The following is a 17,423-nucleotide window of genomic DNA, read 5'->3' as shown; positions in this document are numbered from 1 at the left end:
CCCTCTGTGCGACGTAACTCGTAAAAATAACAAGTCTAGTGTAATTTAAAACGTGTTACGCATATATTTAGAACACCCGTTCAATGTAGACCATGCTCGTTAAGAGTATGAAATGCTTGATAGACTGTTGATGGACTGAGTGCTGATTTTGCGAGGTGAGAAGTTTCTCGCGAGAGGACGTAATTGTCTCCGGAGGAGGGGGGAGTGACATAAGCAGGAAATTTCGCGGGAATTATTTTCCGTCCTCGCTGACAGAGAAGAAATTCACAAATACTTTTTAATAATATAACTTAATATTCGATTCAAGAGGGATTAGAATTTAGCCTGACCTCCTTTTATATAAGGTAATGCCCTTACATTTCTTACAGTAGCATTATTTCGGTCTGCATGCTTTAGAAGAGTTCAGACAACACTAACGCTAATGTATTATGTTGACTTGTCGCTTAAGCTAATTTCACAAAAGCACATAGAGGGTATTTTATATTTCACTAAGTGGAGGACACATCTCTTCTTAGGTCTTATCTTCCTTCTTAAGGATAGTCATGTTCTCCGATCTGAGTGCCCAGAAGGACGGCTCCTCGCTGCTCTGTCATCCAGACTCCATGGACCAGGGGCCGGTGTTTGAGAGGATGTCGCAGGTCTACAATCCCTGCACCAACCGTTACACGGTTGGGGAGCGTAGCTTCAGCCGTCAGTATGCACACATTTACGCAACACGACTTATGCAGATGAGGCCGTTGTTATCAGAAAAAGCTCAACAGAAATGGGGTAAGCTCAGTCAAATCTAATATACTGACGCATCTACTTTACACTTAGATGTGTCTTCTAATGTCCTCTTCTTTTATAACAGGATCAAATGTGTTGATCAAAAAGCTGTGTGATCTAGAAACAGGGGAGCAGTGTTGCATTGTGGGCACCTTGTTCAAGCGCATGGACTTGCAGCCATCTATTTTGAAAGAAATCAGTGAGGAGGTTGGCTTCATGCTAAGTTAACTTAAGTCTGGAAATACAAAGTAAAATAAAATCAGTTTCTATGATGCATATGTAAAAAAAAATCTGTTTTACTCTCTCCAGCACAACCTCTTGCCACAGCCTGCACGTTCAAAATATATTAATGAAGCAGATGAGCTTATTCTGGAGGATGAGCTGCAGAGAATCAAACTGGAAGGCAAAATTGATAAAGACAAGTGTGTGACAGGTCAGTGTTATTCCAAGATATCACATCAAGCTTTAAGCATAGGTCTGTTAAGCCATTTCTGTTTCTTTCTCAGGTAGTGTTATTGCAATATATGGAGCTGAGAAAAACGATGGCAAATTCACAGTAGAGGACTTTTGCACAGCAGAGCTCCCTTTGCAGGAAGCAAGACCTGCATTCAGCTCTGACAGGTAATCCTGTTCATACATGGCAACAATCCCAGCCTTTTATGTAAAGAAACTCCTAATTGCTTTGCTTTTCTTTGTTCAGGTTTGTACTCCTGACCTCAGGACTTGGTCTTGGAAGTAGTCATGCTGACAGTATGCTGGGGCTGCAGTTGCTGGTTGACATGGTAACTGGTCAGCTTGGTGACATGGGCGAGCAGAGTGGGGCTGCAACAATTTCCAGGGTACTGTTGGCTGGAAACCTCTTGAGTCAAAGCACCCAGGACAAGGATGCATCTACAAAGGTTACCTATTTTTTCTTGGTTTTATTCCCTCAGAAGATCTGCCTTTATAAACATGCTCTTTTAAAATATGTGAATATGTATTTAACTCCTGTGTTTACTTCTCAGGCCAAGTACCTCACCAAGAAGACTCAGGCAGGCAGTGTGGAAGCAGTTTGTTTGCTTGATGAGCTGCTGCTTCAGCTCGTGGTGAGTCTGTGCCCTCCTCTGCATGACTATGCTTTTTATTTTAAATTGCAGAAGGTGCACTGCAATCAGATGACATTGATGGCAACAGTGATATGAAACAATTTTTTTTATTTAATTTTTGGGGCTGTGCATTTGATCAGTGCTGCGGTTGTTTTCTAATGCTGTGTTATTTATGCTAATTAAAAGGCCTCAGTTCCAGTGGATGTAATGCCAGGACAGTATGACCCCACCAACTACACCCTCCCACAGCAGCCTCTCCATCGTTGTATGTTCCCCTTGTCCTCTGTATACCCCACTCTGCAACTGGTCTCCAATCCATATGAGGCTAACATTGATGGAGTGAGGTACGCAGTTTCATACATAAACTCTGTCATCCGCTGCTTGACATTTAATCTGAAGTGATTATGCAGATAATGTTTAAAATCCTGATTTTGTTTGTTTCCACAAAGGTTCTTAGGCACTTCAGGCCAAAATGTCAGTGACATGCAGAGATACAGCAGCATGGACAGTCACCTGGAAATACTGGAGGAAACACTTCGACTCAGACACCTGGCCCCCACAGCACCTGATACTCTTGGTTGGTAGATGCAAAGTAGCTCACAAGGCTGCTTGTGGGTCTGAACATACCTGTTTATGGTTTTCTTTTTGATTCAGGTTGCTACCCATTTTATCAAAAAGATCCTTTCATTTTGGAAGAGTGTCCCCATGTTTACTTCAGTGGCAATGCCCCAGCCTTTGAATCCAAGCTCGTCAAAGGTCAGTGTGAGATGTGCACAAAAAATGGGTAGACATGTTTAAAGATAGTGTCATTATGTTGGTTTGTCTCCTCCTGTCAGGTCCTGATGGTCAGGAAGTCCTTTTGGTTACTGTTCCAGAGTTCAGCAGGACCCAAACAGCATGCCTAGTCAATTTACGCACTCTTCAGTGTGAACCAATCAGTTTTTCAGCATTCTCCGCAGATGAAGATGAGGAAAGTGAGATGAACGTCAGTCACTAATATTTGGACGTTTTTCTTCAGGCTACTGGTGGTTTGAATCAACCTTTGGCCAAGAATCTGAGTCCTTGCTGCACAGATGCTGTCTGTATGACAAAGGCTAATGCTGTTAGAAGTGTTGTTTTCTTAAAAATAGTTTTTTGTAAAAGAAAAACAGCACTGCCATCCTAGTATCAGAAATTAGGTGCTGAAAAAGAGAGAAGATACTCGTGTAATAAAATGACTTTATTTGCACCCCATCGGTGCCTGAGGAAACATTTCCTCCTCTGACTGTTTTGAAATGTGAGCTTTCTTTTTACATGTGTAATCACTGACTGTACTGTAAAAACATTTCTGTCATGGGTGAAGACAGTGTAAACAGTTCAGTTTTCTTTTTTTTTAAATGTGCATTTACAATAAACATCTCTTTCATATAACAGTTGGTGTTTACAAAAAGACTAAATGAAGACAGAAGATGTATTGTGAACTTGAAGGTGGTATCACTTTTTCAACTAGATCCATTTCTGTATAAAGGTATTATTTCAAGTGTTAAGCAACACTACTTTACTGTTAATATTCTGAACATTCTCACTGCTTGTTAAAGATGTCAGATTCTTCGTTTCATGTTTTTTTTTCTAACTCAAAGTACAACATGGCAATGAGAATTACAACAAGTGGAGGAAAGTTTACTGAAACAAGCCATTTGTGTTCTGTTTAATAGTCATCAATCTTGTACTCGTAATTATAATCCAGGCTAAAGTTTGTGAACCCACCAGGTGTTGAGGATTGTCCCTCCTCTATAGGCCATGAGTCGTACCAGAATGTAGTGGTCTCTGGTGTTGTGGGAACTGTGGTTGTTGTGGGGGGTAATGTGCTTGTTGTCATTGATTTTAACCTCATTAATCTCTGCTTCCGAATACGAGCAAGCCTGAGCCGCCTCCGCCGGTCCGCACTGGAATTTGGAGAATACCCATTGCTGCCACTGGGCAAGCGCTTTTGCCCGCCACCTACAGGATACTGGGTTCTGCTGTTGGCGTAGGTAAGTCGAATTGGCTTGTTGCCATGAAGGGCCATGATCTGTAAAGGAATCAAGGAATGTTGTTTATTAGGTCATAGTTATGTATTCGAGAAGGGACAGAGTAGGAGTCTTACCTGTTTAATGCGGTCCCAGTTGGATTTAGCCAGATTGAAGCTGCAAGCAGTTGCACCAGACTCGTAGCCCACCACACAGAGTTTAGTGACCGAGGAGAAGCCTTCAGCTCGAGCCGTCACACGGTACTCACCCGGGTTAAGCAGCCGCCAGTAGTCCCCTGTTTGTGCTACAATGACAAAGAAGGGAGAGACGCTTCTGTTTTAAAGCAACTGGGGTGAAACAAAATGAATGTTTTTAAGAAGGGGTGAGTGTTATGAGCAGTATGCTTACCTGTAGTAACATCATGATTAATCCCTTCCACTGATATTGTGGCATTGGCTATGGGATTCCCCTCCTGATCTTTCACAATACCCCTAATACCACGATTAACCTGCAGAAAAGGAAGATTTGAGTTGGTTAACAAAGCTAAGAGGCATTTCTGTGTAACAGCCCTGTAAAGGCAGTAATTCTACTTTTTTAGTAGGAAACTTGTGAGCTTAAAAAGCATAGATTACAGATCAGGATTATGTTTGCTTGGATATTTTTTCTCGTCATAGAACATGTAGGGATAGTTTGGTGAAATATAGAGATTCTCCCATAACGAGACTGTCCTAACACTGGTGTTTGACATAATTGTTGTTTGTGGAGTAGGTCACATTTCTAGTCATGTTCAATTAAGTTAAAAAAAAGCCTAAAATGGCATTTCAAGCTGTACATTCTAATAGTCGTCTGTCATGGACCCTCAAAAGAAGAAAAAACTGTTAGAGAGGTGAAACTTAAGGGGAAATAACTCTCAGTAGGGATCATTCCATTATGATGTGCATGATTTGGATTTGAATTTAGTGATGTTTAACAGGATGTTAGTGGTCCTTCCACTTCTGGCTAGAAAAGGTATTATTGATTTAAGTGACAGACCTGCTCCATGAAGGTGAGCATTGCTTCTCTGTTTTTCTCCCACTCGTACGCCAGCTCGGTCTGATGAGGGAACTTATCACAGCCCAAGAAAATGGACAGCTCAAAGCAGTTGGTGTGAAGGTAGCTGAAGTCATTCATACCTGGCAAGGAGATTGCGCACACACAGAAACTGCACTTCATATACAACCCACCAGGGTGTGCCACAGTTACACACAGAAAGTCAAAGATAAACCTCTTGGTTTTTACTTACTGCCTGAGACGGGCTTCCACTTGGCTCGGTTGACGAGTCCGACTACTCCTGCTGGTGTGTCTCCATGACAGGATCCCCTGTGGTTGTGTGTCATAGTGAGGTGTGTGGAGGCATAGGAGACAGCCAGCCACCTGAAGAAGGACTCATCTGCAATCACCCGGGGTTCATCTTCAGGCTCAGCATACTGGTAGCCAGCACTCCTTCCTCTTTCATCATACTCATCTTCCCTGTGGTCATAACCCTGATTGTAGCCATGGTAGCCATGGTCGTGGTCGTAACCATGTTCATACCCATGCCCTCGCCACTCTTCCTCTGGCTCTGGATATCCCCGATTTCTCCAGTCTTCTTCTGGCTCCTCGTGGTAGCCCATTCCCCACTCCGTTACATCAAAACCTTCATCCTCATACCTGTAAGAAATGACTTTGTTTGAGCTATTGAACAAAATTGGGATTATTGGAGAGCAATGAAAGAGAAAGGAGAAAGGAAGATAATAATCTGCAAAGCAGGGCAATAAGAACAAAATATGAAGAAATAAGCCAAAGAGGCCATACTGTCTTTTCTGCCGGCTGTGTGGTTTCTGGCTCTCAGCTGGCTTGCTGAGACGAAAGCTGTCATAAGGATAGGCCACAATTGTCTCTCCACCTTGGAAGTTTGCACCCAACACAAATGGATGTTTTTTCATCCAGGAGATTATAGCTCTGGTTTCCATAGCAATCTTGGACAAAAACAGGAAGATAAGAATTACATAAAAAGAGGAGGAAAAATCCATGTAAGCACAGCCTCTATTGAATTTTGCACAGAACAGCTGTGTTAACACAAAGGAAACATGGTCACTGTTACATCTATTAAAAAAACAAACATTGCATACAAGTAGAGGTGTTAGGGAGGAATCTTTGTTTAAAAAGGGTAACTGTTTGCATTGCAGCAGCATTTGAAAGGAAAATATGTAAGATACAAAGAGTTTAATTTTTTTACCGAGCTATTAGTCTCAAAGTTCTCTGGTATGGACACATGATGGTTGGGGGTGAGTTTGGGCACCATGCCCTTATCCTCAGCATCCCAAAAGAAACTATTCAGGTCAGGGAAGTTCTGAAAGATGTCAAAACCCTCCTCAGTGAAGTGTCCAGTGGCCCAGCTACTGAGCTCTGATCCCTGCAAGGGAGGAGAAATGGGTTAAAGAGCACATAGCTTTCTGTTATTCACTGATATTTCCTGTTCATTTTGTGTGGAAGTTAACAAGGGAGCTTACTTTGTTCTCTACTCACCACTTCAAAAGCTCTCTCATGTCCATCAGGGTTTAGTGAGGGAACTAGGTGGATGCGTATTGCCTCCACAAGGCGTTGGGCTCTGGGGTTTCTGTCTTTATACTCTTTGCAAAGGTACTGCATGAGAAGTAGGATCATCTCCCTACCCACTGCCTCATTTCCATGAAGACCCGCTGTGTAGCGAAACTCAGGCTCACCTAAGGAAGGAACAGAGGGAGACTATTATTGTCTGTTAACCACAGTCACCTGGTGTTTATTAGGATTTACAGGATACATCAGTGGTGCCATCAAGGCGCAACATAATTTCACCCAATCAGCATTTGAGACTCATGGAATATCTGAAACACAGCAGCCGTTTTGGCATGTGTTCAGGATGGATACATGCTTTTCCAAAATGCATAATGAGATACTTTATAGTCCAACATAGACATTTCTTTCCAAATGTTTTCTGGCTGTATTCCCACCTATTTCATGCTCTGTGGGGTTGCCAGAAATGACCATGGCAATGATTTCTCGCCCCTTGGAGCTGAGACCCAGGCTGTAAATGCTGGTGATGTTTGGACATTCGTCATTCACTGACTTCATAAGCTGATGGAAGAATAAACAGTAATGTACATGGTTTTAAGTAATTATTCCACATTTTGGGGGGAATTATCTGAGGAGAATAATTGAAACTTGGACAGTTGGGGCAAATGGAGGGATACTTACAGAAACCATCTCAGAGTAGCTGTGGTATTTAAATTTCAAGTAATCCACTGGAGTCACTTCATTTTGTCTGTACAGGACATCACTTGGATCTGTGAGAAAAAGGGGATTAAAATATGCCACTAATTTTGTGTGTTTTATTCCGTTTCGGGGGTGTAAGGCTTACCCAGCAGCGGACACCCTAAGACCTCTAGTCTCATACAAAGAGAGCCGTTCCAGCTCTGGGGGATGATTCGGATGTAGCGAGCCAATACCGGCTCTGCAAGCTGGTTCATCACTGGAGTGTCTTTGTCACTGTTTGCAAAAAACAACTGGACAAGAGAATAAAAGTGTGGCGGTTAGTGAACCAGGAAGAGAGAAGAAATAGATACTGGCTGTTCAAGCAAGGGACAAAATTTTAGGTGACTTCACCCAGTCGGCATATCCATCATGGATGGTGGTCCATTCTCTGCTGTCATTGCTGAAAGCCAGGAAGTAAGATGTCACATAGTCACTCCTGTAAAGAAACAACATAAAGACATCACACTGAGTTCAGCAATGGAAGGAAGATATTTTTTATATTTTTATGTATGTATGCTTTTTCATACTCATTCAAGGAGTCTCGTCCTTGAGTTATGACTCCGGTGAACTCTGTCTCCCTGCGAGCATCTATCTCAAACCAATGGATCCTGTCTTCTGAATTTGCGCACCATGCTCCACCTCTCATGTTATCCTCATCATCAGAGCCCTGGGAACCACGGAGACCAGAACACATCAGTCCTTTGAGTTATTGGCATTTTTGAGCATCAAACTTAAGCATGCTATGACAGCTTGGATAGAACTAGGCAGTGTGTGTTTTAGACATTTTTCAGATGATTTAATTATTTGGCAGAAGAAATGATTCTCAGACTAATGGAAGTTAAAGACCAGCAATAACAGTATTTTCCAAAGCGACTAGCTCATGCTTTTTAAAGCCTGATAGGCATTTGGAAGCATAAAAATGTTAAAACTACAGCAGACCTGACAGCTTAGTTGCTGTATACCTGCATGTTGAGACGTGCTCTTTGAGGTGCAAAACTGTACTGAGACATAGAGGAGGCAGTAAGCTGGTCTGACTCGATCTTATGGGACTCCATCCCCAAAGGAGGACACTCTGATGTAAAAACACACACAAGAGAAATCAAGCAATATGTCAACAAAGTTTGTTCATGGTTTCCAGCTTTGAACAGAGGCTGACTTACTCTTTGGCTCTTTGAAGACACGTGGCCTGTTCCTGGCCCGCTCCTCTGCCTCCTTAAGCTTCTGCTCTCTTTCTGCAAGAAGTTATAAAAAAATAGTCTTAATGCAAAATAAATTGCACTCTCTTGTCTGAATAATGTTTCTCTTTCTCTGCTCAGAAATGATCAAGTTCTTTGTTATTTTGCTAATTTAATTGGCTATAAATCCTTACGAGGAAGTGAAAGGGGTGGAGTGTAGCAGAAGAAGAAGAAACAAACAAAACAGATCTTATGATTTAGCTCCCAGTCCAAGTTTGCTTTGATGTAAACTCTGATAATCCTGACCCAGGAGAGTTGAAGAATATTTATGGCATCCTTATTTATATGTGTGCCTCATTAAAATGGGTGGCGCACTGATATACTGCAGTTTATCGCTGGTAGCACGGTTGCCTAAAGTCTTTCTAAGAGTCAACTCCTGCAGCACATGTACACATTAACACACATTAATACAGTATGAATAGGTATATGGATGAGTGCTATTGATGACTGTATCAAATCATAAAAATTTATGCCTCTTTAACAAAAAACAAAACAAAACAATTATTCTTTATTCTTTTTTTTTTACCTTAGACCCAAATTGCAGCCGACTACACGCAAGAACCTTTTGACCCTAATGCTAACAGGGTTATTCATCATCTGCTGTGGGCTTTGCTCCTCATCCTCCAGCTAACATGTGGCAACACTGAATGAGTGCGATAATGCTTCATGCTTTCACTGTTACTTGCACGTTACAACATTCCCTGCCTGAAAACTCTCCCTTGTTGTGTTTCTTTTTTATTACTCAAATCCCATGCGAGCATTTCTTTCTCATGCTCATGTTTTTGCTTTCATTCCAGCTCATGTAAGATTTTTCAACCTATAACATGCTTAATCTCCATTTTTATTATGATGGGATGAACTTTTGTCCCCTTCGTGTTGGTGCCACAGATCTGTCTGATTGTATGGGGGGAATGACATCTCCAGTCTCTAATGGGAGAAATGCAACTGAACATTTCAGTGCTGTGCTGTTCTTTGTTAGTGCCTTTGCTCTTAGGTCACAGGCCTTGTTATTTGTTTTGGCAGCTCAGTGTAGTTTAACGTTAACATGAAGGAAGATATGCCAAAAAAAAAAATAAAATAAAATAAATTACACATCTGGGTTCTTTTACCTTGTTCTTCCCTCTCCCTCTCCTTTTTGGCTCTTTCTCTCTCTTTCTCTATCCACTTTTCATCTGTCTCATCCTCTTTCCTCCCTAAAGCAAAATAAGAAAGTCATTAGTATTTTTATGGAAGTATTTATGCATACACCAGATCCATGCACAACAGTGTACAAGCTGTAAAATAACATAAATCATAACTTGATCATCAAGGATAATTTATTAATCTGGAAAGTTGACCGAATGCTGTTTGTTCTTTCGTTTTTCTGATAGAGTAGCTGACAAGATGATGCTTAACTGGTGAACCTAATAGATAGCATTTGGGCGTGGGATATATGAGTGAATGTGCTTACTCATTCCATAGTCATCATAATCATCATACCAGGTCCTTTCGTAGGGAACTGTGGCCGTGGGCTCTTTAATATAAAAACAAAAACAGAAAGTTAGACATTTTCCATCACGCAAAGTCACCACTAAATTTTTACAAGATCACACAGTTACAGATTAGCCCTGCCCCCGTTTACTCAACCACAACAATAGCTCTGCTTCTGTGATGTCTGCAGTGTAATCAAGCTCTTAAATCTTTAATTTGTGTTTTCAAGAATCATAAGCTAGTTGGGATCAGATGACAGGGGGAACTTTGGAAAGTTTTGTTGTGGAACCAAGCAAACCCACCCAATCCTGTCTGAAAAGTAGGGCAGATTGGTTCACTGACTCACTATAAAGTCATTCCCATGTGCTGTATTACTCATAAAGGCACAGATAAAATGGATATGGATGGATATTAGTTTATTTACTACTAATACTACTCCGTTACTACTAGTTTTTACTCATCAACTTCCTAACAGAAAATTTGCCATATTTTCTGCCTGGTTATGAATTTAATTTATAGTAAATTTAAATAAATGGAACCACCTGGTAGAACTTCCACTACAATTTCTTCTTCACCGCCAGGAGAAGGTAGTTTTTCTCGCTCCTCTACTGCAAGAGGGAACAAGAAAACATTTTAAGGCATTCAAAAAATTATTGTTAAAATATGAAAAATCCATCTGTGAGTGTTACAAAACAGGACAGGCCAGCATGTATGGGTTAAAGGAAACCCTGGAAGAAAAGAGTGCAGCATACTGGAGCAATGGCAACATAAGAGCGTCAAAATGTCACCACCACAAACCTTTCTAGTGTCCGATTCTGTGGAAAAAAGTAAAGCCGTCCATGCTGCTGACATCAGCCAAGGACAATAAAAGTCATGAAAGTCTTTTTTTTTTTAAAGATTATTTTTGCATATTAGGTCATGAAGGTAAATTGCACTAAAAGTGAATTTGTTTCCTTCAACTGTACCACTTTGAAGGTTACAGTAACCACTAGTGAACGTGCAGATTAGTCGGTGTCGGAGAGGAATCAAATGGTTTTTAGAGCAAATAAATGAATGCATTTTAAAGCTTGACAACATGCCAATTTACAACTTCCAGAAGAATTTTTTTCTTTTTCTGGAAATACCTCTCAGAGGCAGGTTTTACTTAATTTTGTTTTGATGTTGTAGTTAAAAGTAGAAATAATAAAGGAGTGTTAAAGTTGTTGGCTCAACTTGTCCTTATCTTGAAAATAATAACATTTTATATCATTTTATATTATTATTATTTTTATATATATATATATATATATATATATATATATATATATATATATATACACGAAACAAAGCCTAAACAAGTAACATTTAAAAAACAAAAAGACTTTAACATACATGTGACATCCCAGTAATCACTGTCATCTGTCTGAACTTTCGCATCAATTTCAGAAGGAGCAGAGGTCTGGTCCATTTCTTTCCAGTAGCTGTCATAGTTATCTGTCACAGGAGGCTCTGTCTCGTCTCCTTTCCAGAAGTCATCATAGTTGTTGGGTGGTGAAAGGGTCGACTCTCCCTCCTCTGGCTTCCAGTAATCATATGTGGGCTCTGTGCTTGGAATCGCAGGCTGAGGCCTGGATGGAGTGGGGTCAGCTCCCCAGTAGTCATCATCTGGTTGCCAGTAATCATTGTCTGATGGAGAAACAGTTGGAGAGGCTCACTGATATTATACTAATATTTCATTTCTCTTTAAATCAAATTTACAGACATATTTATTTAATAATAGTTGGAAAACTGTGGGGGACCATTGTGCAAAACATGATTCCTCATAAGCGCTGAATGTAACTTAAATTGAGCAAGAAATATTTTTTCTTTCTGCCGTTTTTTTAGGGAGTGATTTTAGGAGACGTGAACTATTACTCATAGCTCAATTTGTTTGCCAACAGTTTGTCAGAACATGAATATATTAGGAGCATAGACTGTGCATAAAAGATTAAAATAGCCTCTGGGTCTGGAAATTAAAGCAATAAAGAAGGATTATGAGAAAATTAGTGTGCTCATCATTTGATTTATAATGTCAATAATATTTTCTTAATGAGTTCTTTTCTATCACTTCCCTGTCTTCTTTAATAACGCCTGTTTTATATTTAGTAAATGAAGTGCCTACGCAGAGTAAAATAGATGATGTGCATGTTTTAACTCTACAAAACTATTCTGTTTGTCTTTTCATTGTTTCTCCATTCTTTATTATGTCTTTCCTATCTGTTCATGCTATAAGTTTCTAAGACCCAGATCAGATTTTAGTGAGAAGCTGCCTTGTAATGGATGCAAATAAATCCAATATTAATATTGTCATTTGAAAAAAAAAAAATCTTAGACTTAAATCCCTTTTAGAGACGTTTATAGTCCCAGTGTGCATAGTACTCACCAACATCAGGGTAGTAGTCTGTGTATGGTTCAGTTTCAGTGGGAGGTTCAGTTGTGGTTGCTGGAAACAGACAAACAACTGGTCAACAACCTTTATTCATGTCACTGTGATTCAAGAACAAATATGGCTGCTGTGTCCTGTTCGCACTTGTGGTGGGTGGTAGAGTTGTAGTTGTCAGTTTGTCCTTTTTCTTTCCCTTCTTGTCAGTTTTAGGCTTTTTGGTGGCATTTGGGTCTTTTGGTTGTTTGTTCTTTTTGTCCTTCTTCTTCTTTTTACTTTCATCTGGTGCTCTTCTCACCCTGCCCGAAATCTCTGAAGGTTGTAGGAGAGAGAGGTTTTTAAAGCACATGTGATCAAAATCAAAGTAAAAAAAAAAAAAAAAAAAATTGTATAACTTCCCAAATGACCAGCTGATTTAATTTACTGACCTTAATTCAAAGTAAACACTCTTCAGATGTTATTACCTCATTAGTTTTGTTATAAATGACCAATTGTACTGCATAAATCACAATCTTTATTATTCAATATTCACTAAGTGCAGATGTTAAAAACAAATAAATTTACAACATTTAAACATCTGCATAATTTATAAGCAACAGATTTGTTGATTGAGTTCTGCAATTTAAAGGCTTTTGTGCAATGTGAATATGCAGTGAAGTCAGGCAGAATCCAGATTGCTGAATACACTCAGTAGCTGCTTGAGGTCAGTATTTCCTTTTGAGGCTGTCTGAAGTCCTTCTGTATTACCATGAAAAATGCATCTCTTTCTTTCCATCACTTTTACTCTATTAGCTCAGCTCTAATGACACTAAATCTGTCCAGATACCCAATAAACACCCCTCTCTTTTCAACAGCATCATTAAGACTAGTTCACATTTTAATGCATTAAAATCTCAAACTTGTAAAGAAGCTCCAGAGTAGGCAAACTGCTAAAAGCACATTAGTCCTCAAAATTAATCTTTCAGCATAAAGACACATGCAGAGCAGGAACTGAGGTAGTGGAAAAGGTCAGTGTCATGAAAAAATCTGTCTGCAAGATGCACCTCTGTACTTTTATCTCATGTCTGGTGAGGGGTAAACACATGGATTTGTTGTGTTTATTCCCTGCTGTGAAGCAGCAGTAGTGGATAGGTGAAGCCCTGGACTTTCTCATGCTGGTTTGAGCTGTCACAATTTGAATTTATGTTTATCTGTGTCTGTGCTTTCTCCTCCATAAAGTGTCATTACTCAGACTTTCCCCCTCAGTAGCTTTGATGTTTTGTCTGTGTTGCAGATTTCTGCATATCTAAACAAATTAAATTGGGCTTTTATCCACTTACCTGCCTGTCCAGTCCCTTCTGTCTCTCTCCTGACCTTGATGGTGCTGCCCAGTGGGTGTGCATCCCCTGTAAGTTCTTGCACACTTTCTGGGTCATCCAGGGACTCATCTCGCAACTCAATTTCTGCAGGCTTCTTCTCCCTTTGAGACTGCTGGAGAGAAACTATACCCCCAGCACTTCTCCCTCCTGTGGGAATCAGCAGGCAGCAAAGGGCAATCAGAGCCACACACACAGTCACAGTGTGACGTTTCATACCTGCTGATCTTCCAGCTGCAAAATCCTTTGATTTGGAGTAACTGCTTTTCTGTTTCAGCTGCCCAGAGCTCACATCCGTTTTTTTTTCTCCAAAAAGAATTCAATTTCCCTCTTTTTTCCTGTATTCTCTTTCCATGTGATTCACCTTTAACTCCAGCGGGGAAATCTCATCAGCTCCACACGTACCCACAGCCACAATGTGTCAACCAAGCTCAGACTGGGCTAGACAGCAATGTAGGGGGAGGGGGGAGGGATAGGCAGGGTGGAAAGGGAGGTAGGTTGCAGAGACACAGGGAAAGATTTGAAGCAAAGCAGCAATCCAGTCAAATGAATAGACAGAGTTCCTAATAACCTTACAGTGATGGTCAGCTGAAAAAACAGAGTTAGACCACAAGATCCCCTTCACCTGCTGGACAAGTTATAACAGGTGCAGTGGTAAGACAGTAAATAGAGGGAGGAGGGTGAGGGAGGGGAGTTGAGGGTCCAGACTGTTGGGTTTGCAACTCCTGGGTTAAAGGAGAAATAACCACTTTTATGTCTGTAGCCTCTGTTGAATTCCTCAGCAGAGAACTGCAGTGAGTGCAGGAGAGAGGAGCAACTCCTTCAACACCAGATTCCTCAAACAGAGGGGGAGGAGGAGAAAGTAAAAGAAGGAAGGGAGGGCAGGGGTTTTACGTGTGATAACAAACCCAAAACACATCTAATCATTAGAGAGAGGGTTTTAAAACAAATGAAAAAAGGCAGGGATAAAAGTTACAGTTTTCAGCCCAGGATCTGCTTTTGTTGGATTGCTCTTTTCTTCTCTCTTCAGGATAGTATGTCGCTCACTCGCTCCTTTCTGGAGGAAAAGTTATAGTAAGCAATGGGTCCACAGAGGAGCACACACAAAGGATGGGAAAATTGTTTGAGCAGATGACAGAATTATAACCTTTTTAAGATCTGGTGTTTTCTTTGCCATCCCCCCATCTGTCTCCTGCTCTGTCTGCTGTTTGGAGAGCTCGTCAGGGTCCTTAAATGCTGGATGTTTAGTAGTGTAGTTTGCTTCCAGCCTACAAATCTTGTTTCCATATTATTTGGGAAGTTTTCTGAAATACACCAAAAACTTGAACATTTATTTGACAGACACAAGTACAAATGAATGATTTTCAGTTTCTTCACTGACCAAGACTACTATATTCAGAAAATATATATTTAGATGTAAAAAGTTGTGATATAGGCAAGTTTACTGATGAGTGAAATACTTTCTCCTTTCAATTAGACTTTCTAAATTCTTCAGAAACTGTGGACTCTAGTTGTCTGTTTCCATTCTTGTTAAACAGTATGTGGCTGTTGTCTGATTCCTTTCCTCATAATACACCATACATTTTCAGGAGGAGGCAGATATGGACAGACACACACACACTCACACAATCAGATCACATCTATGTTGTAAATTCGTAAACATACACCTGTACATGTATGGAACTCTTACCATTACAGAAGCTGGCTTTTGCACCTTTCATTGATAAAAATGGCTTTTCTCACCTTTAACATGTTGAACCAAACATTTGTTTTCTTGTGCAAAGACAACTTCATGGTGTTTCTAAGCACACTAGATACAAGGCTTCTTCCTTGCATGATATGGTTTCATGTTACATTTCTAGATGCAGCAGCAGACTGAGTTGAATGAGTTAAGTGAGTTGAGGTTCTTCTGTGCGCATGCTGATAGATTGATCATGGCTTCTGATTAATGATTCATCTGAGGACTTGAAGGTCATGCACATCCCCACATTGTTGTCTGTCCCTGGTCTTCACACACATACTGCAAGCTTAACCTATGACCAAAATACTTAAACCCCCAAAAGGAAATGATAAAAGAGTGCAGTACAGTTGAGTCAACCTATGATTGGGGCTGGATCCAGCCATTTAATTGGATCATCATCATCCTTGTGCAAGTATATGTGCACACACTGCAGCACTGTATAACAAAATGTTCAAGACATTCTGCCACTCTTAACCCTCTCTGTGGGAGGTCCTTGCACATGTAAGAATGGCCAAATTCACTGCACAAATGTCTTTAATTTACTTGTATCTTGATTATATAACCAGGATTAGAGCAGAACTAAAGTCACTAAGTGCTTTAAGTGACTCACTTGACATGGAGTACCAATGGGCTGCTTTTCTACTCGATTTATGTGGTATTAAGTGGTCTGACAAAGAAACAGAAAAATGAATTACAGCAGCTTCATTGAAAATTCAGTTGTTTTAATCTCCATTTACGCTTTACTGTTCTTACAAAAAAAGCAAAAAGATGGAACTTGTGTGAGGTACACTTAAACCCACTTGAGTCCAGCTCAAATCTCTCCTGCTTGTGTGTATACAAGCAGGGGGATTTGACTAACATTCTTGTATTTTAAATGTCCAATTCTGGTCTAACAAACACAATTTATTTCTCAATTAGTTTTTTTTGTGTGTTATGTAAATGTGGTGACAGAGATTTCCCCAGACTCCCTAAATCATCACAATATTATGCACTGTATATGCTGAAAGACCAATGTTCTTTGCAATCTCGCTCACAAAGTGGATCATTTTTTTTTTATAAAAGATATCACGATCTATTCTTGCATGGAAAGATTACATCTTTGATTGATGCTACTTTTATACCCAGTTCTGACACCCTCACATTCTCCAATTAATCTGATAGTTGTAGCAAAAAGTGCAACTTGTATATTCTGTTAACGTTTCTGCCTCACTGTGTTTCTCTTTTTTTTAAAGTCTGCTGTTGGCATCAAAGATTTGTTTGTCTTCTAAACGCTGTACATTGACCTCTGTCAGTGATTAGAGTAAAGATGTTTGGACTGTCTCGGACTGTGGGGCTAGAAAAAAACAGAAATACCTTTAAAGGAAATAGACTGTGGATAATTTAATTTTAAGAAAACTATCCATTTTTCAAATCTGTGAGGGATATGACTACTGCTGTGAAGAATTCAGCCCATAGTTCAAGTTACAGTGAGGTCAAGCAGAGGCCTTTCAGTTGGCAGGGTTACAGACACACACAGGGGAGCAAGCTGGAAATTATATATTGTTTTTTTAAACAAAACTATTTAAAAACACAATAAAAAACACAGGGAAAGATTAGTCACACATTACATTTACAGAAGTGAGCTAGTTCCTGATAAATTCAATAACTTATGATGGGGAAAACATTTTTAACTGTCTACTTTGATTTAATTCAAGTTCTTCTATTTACTTTTAAATTATACTTGTTTTGCTCATATTTCACAGGACAATGCACTTTCATCTCTGCTATTAACTCCTGCTTTTTTATGACAACTCTTAACTGCTCACTTTCTGTCAGTTTCTAAAATATGATGTGTGCTGTCATGGATTAAATTATCAATCATGTATAATTGTAAAACTTCAAAATAGTAAAAAAAAAACAAAAAATAAAAAAATAACTCAGTTGATGAAAGTATCAGAGTACCTCAACTGCTGATGGATATGCACAAAAGTTTTCATACCAAAAAATGTAAGATGAAACAAAAAACATCCAAAATGTGTAAGTCTGGTTAATTTACATCTTTCTAAATTCAAAAAGATTGCTGTATTAAAAA

At 39.8% G+C, this 17,423-nt stretch overlaps 2 protein-coding genes across 3 annotated transcripts; one reads left to right on the top strand and one right to left on the bottom strand.

The window, feature by feature from the left end:
* Positions 1-38: 38 nt before the first annotated feature.
* On the top strand, positions 39-3,262 carry pold2 (polymerase (DNA directed), delta 2, regulatory subunit). Of its 2 annotated transcripts, none has more exons than XM_041998986.1 (11): positions 39-344; positions 536-768; positions 851-972; positions 1,075-1,198; positions 1,272-1,386; positions 1,466-1,664; positions 1,770-1,850; positions 2,037-2,194; positions 2,300-2,427; positions 2,505-2,606; positions 2,687-3,262. In XM_041998986.1, the coding sequence occupies exons 2-11, from the start codon at positions 543-545 to the stop codon at positions 2,845-2,847; spliced, it is 1,416 nt and encodes a 471-aa protein (XP_041854920.1). In that variant the 5' UTR covers positions 39-344; positions 536-542; the 3' UTR covers positions 2,848-3,262. The 2 variants fall into 2 exon arrangements, with proteins under 2 accessions (XP_041854920.1, XP_041854919.1); XM_041998985.1 differs by having other exon boundaries at positions 41-344; positions 516-768.
* On the bottom strand, positions 3,052-14,415 carry aebp1b (AE binding protein 1b). The gene is made up of 22 exons (XM_041998984.1): positions 13,576-14,415; positions 12,404-12,568; positions 12,257-12,316; positions 11,227-11,520; positions 10,398-10,463; positions 9,836-9,898; positions 9,495-9,578; positions 8,311-8,382; positions 8,113-8,222; positions 7,678-7,817; positions 7,502-7,586; positions 7,257-7,401; positions 7,094-7,182; positions 6,850-6,973; positions 6,386-6,582; positions 6,096-6,272; positions 5,672-5,835; positions 5,121-5,527; positions 4,871-5,010; positions 4,247-4,346; positions 3,976-4,142; positions 3,052-3,900 (listed from the first exon to the last, which is right to left on the bottom strand). Exons 1-22 carry the CDS (start codon positions 13,826-13,828, stop codon positions 3,538-3,540), a joined length of 3,465 nt encoding a protein of 1,154 aa, XP_041854918.1. The 5' UTR covers positions 13,829-14,415; the 3' UTR covers positions 3,052-3,537.
* Positions 14,416-17,423: the final 3,008 nt, after the last annotated feature.

This window comes from Melanotaenia boesemani, chromosome 11 (assembly GCF_017639745.1).
Source record: "Melanotaenia boesemani isolate fMelBoe1 chromosome 11, fMelBoe1.pri, whole genome shotgun sequence".
NCBI lineage: Eukaryota > Metazoa > Chordata > Actinopteri > Atheriniformes > Melanotaeniidae > Melanotaenia > Melanotaenia boesemani.
This window is presented reverse-complemented; position numbering and strand designations above follow the sequence as displayed.

What these genes read in the sequence shown, in the direction of transcription:
- pold2 (XM_041998986.1), top strand. Translation starts at nt 543, where the DNA reads ATGTTCTCCGATCTGAGTGCCCAGAAGGACGGCTCCTCGCTGCTCTGT. An exon ending in AAAAGCTCAACAGAAATGGG is followed by an intron (nt 769 to 850) that starts GTAAGCTCAGTC and finishes CTTTTATAACAG; the next exon opens with GATCAAATGTGTTGATCAAA. An exon ending in ACAAGGATGCATCTACAAAG is followed by an intron (nt 1,665 to 1,769) that starts GTTACCTATTTT and finishes TTTACTTCTCAG; the next exon opens with GCCAAGTACCTCACCAAGAA.
- aebp1b (XM_041998984.1), bottom strand. Translation starts at nt 13,828, where the DNA reads ATGAAACGTCACACTGTGACTGTGTGTGTGGCTCTGATTGCCCTTTGC. An exon ending in TGTAGTGGAAGTTCTACCAG is followed by an intron (nt 9,899 to 10,397) that starts GTGGTTCCATTT and finishes TTTATATTAAAG; the next exon opens with AGCCCACGGCCACAGTTCCC. An exon ending in TTATGATGACTATGGAATGA is followed by an intron (nt 9,579 to 9,835) that starts GTAAGCACATTC and finishes ATTTTGCTTTAG; the next exon opens with GGAGGAAAGAGGATGAGACA.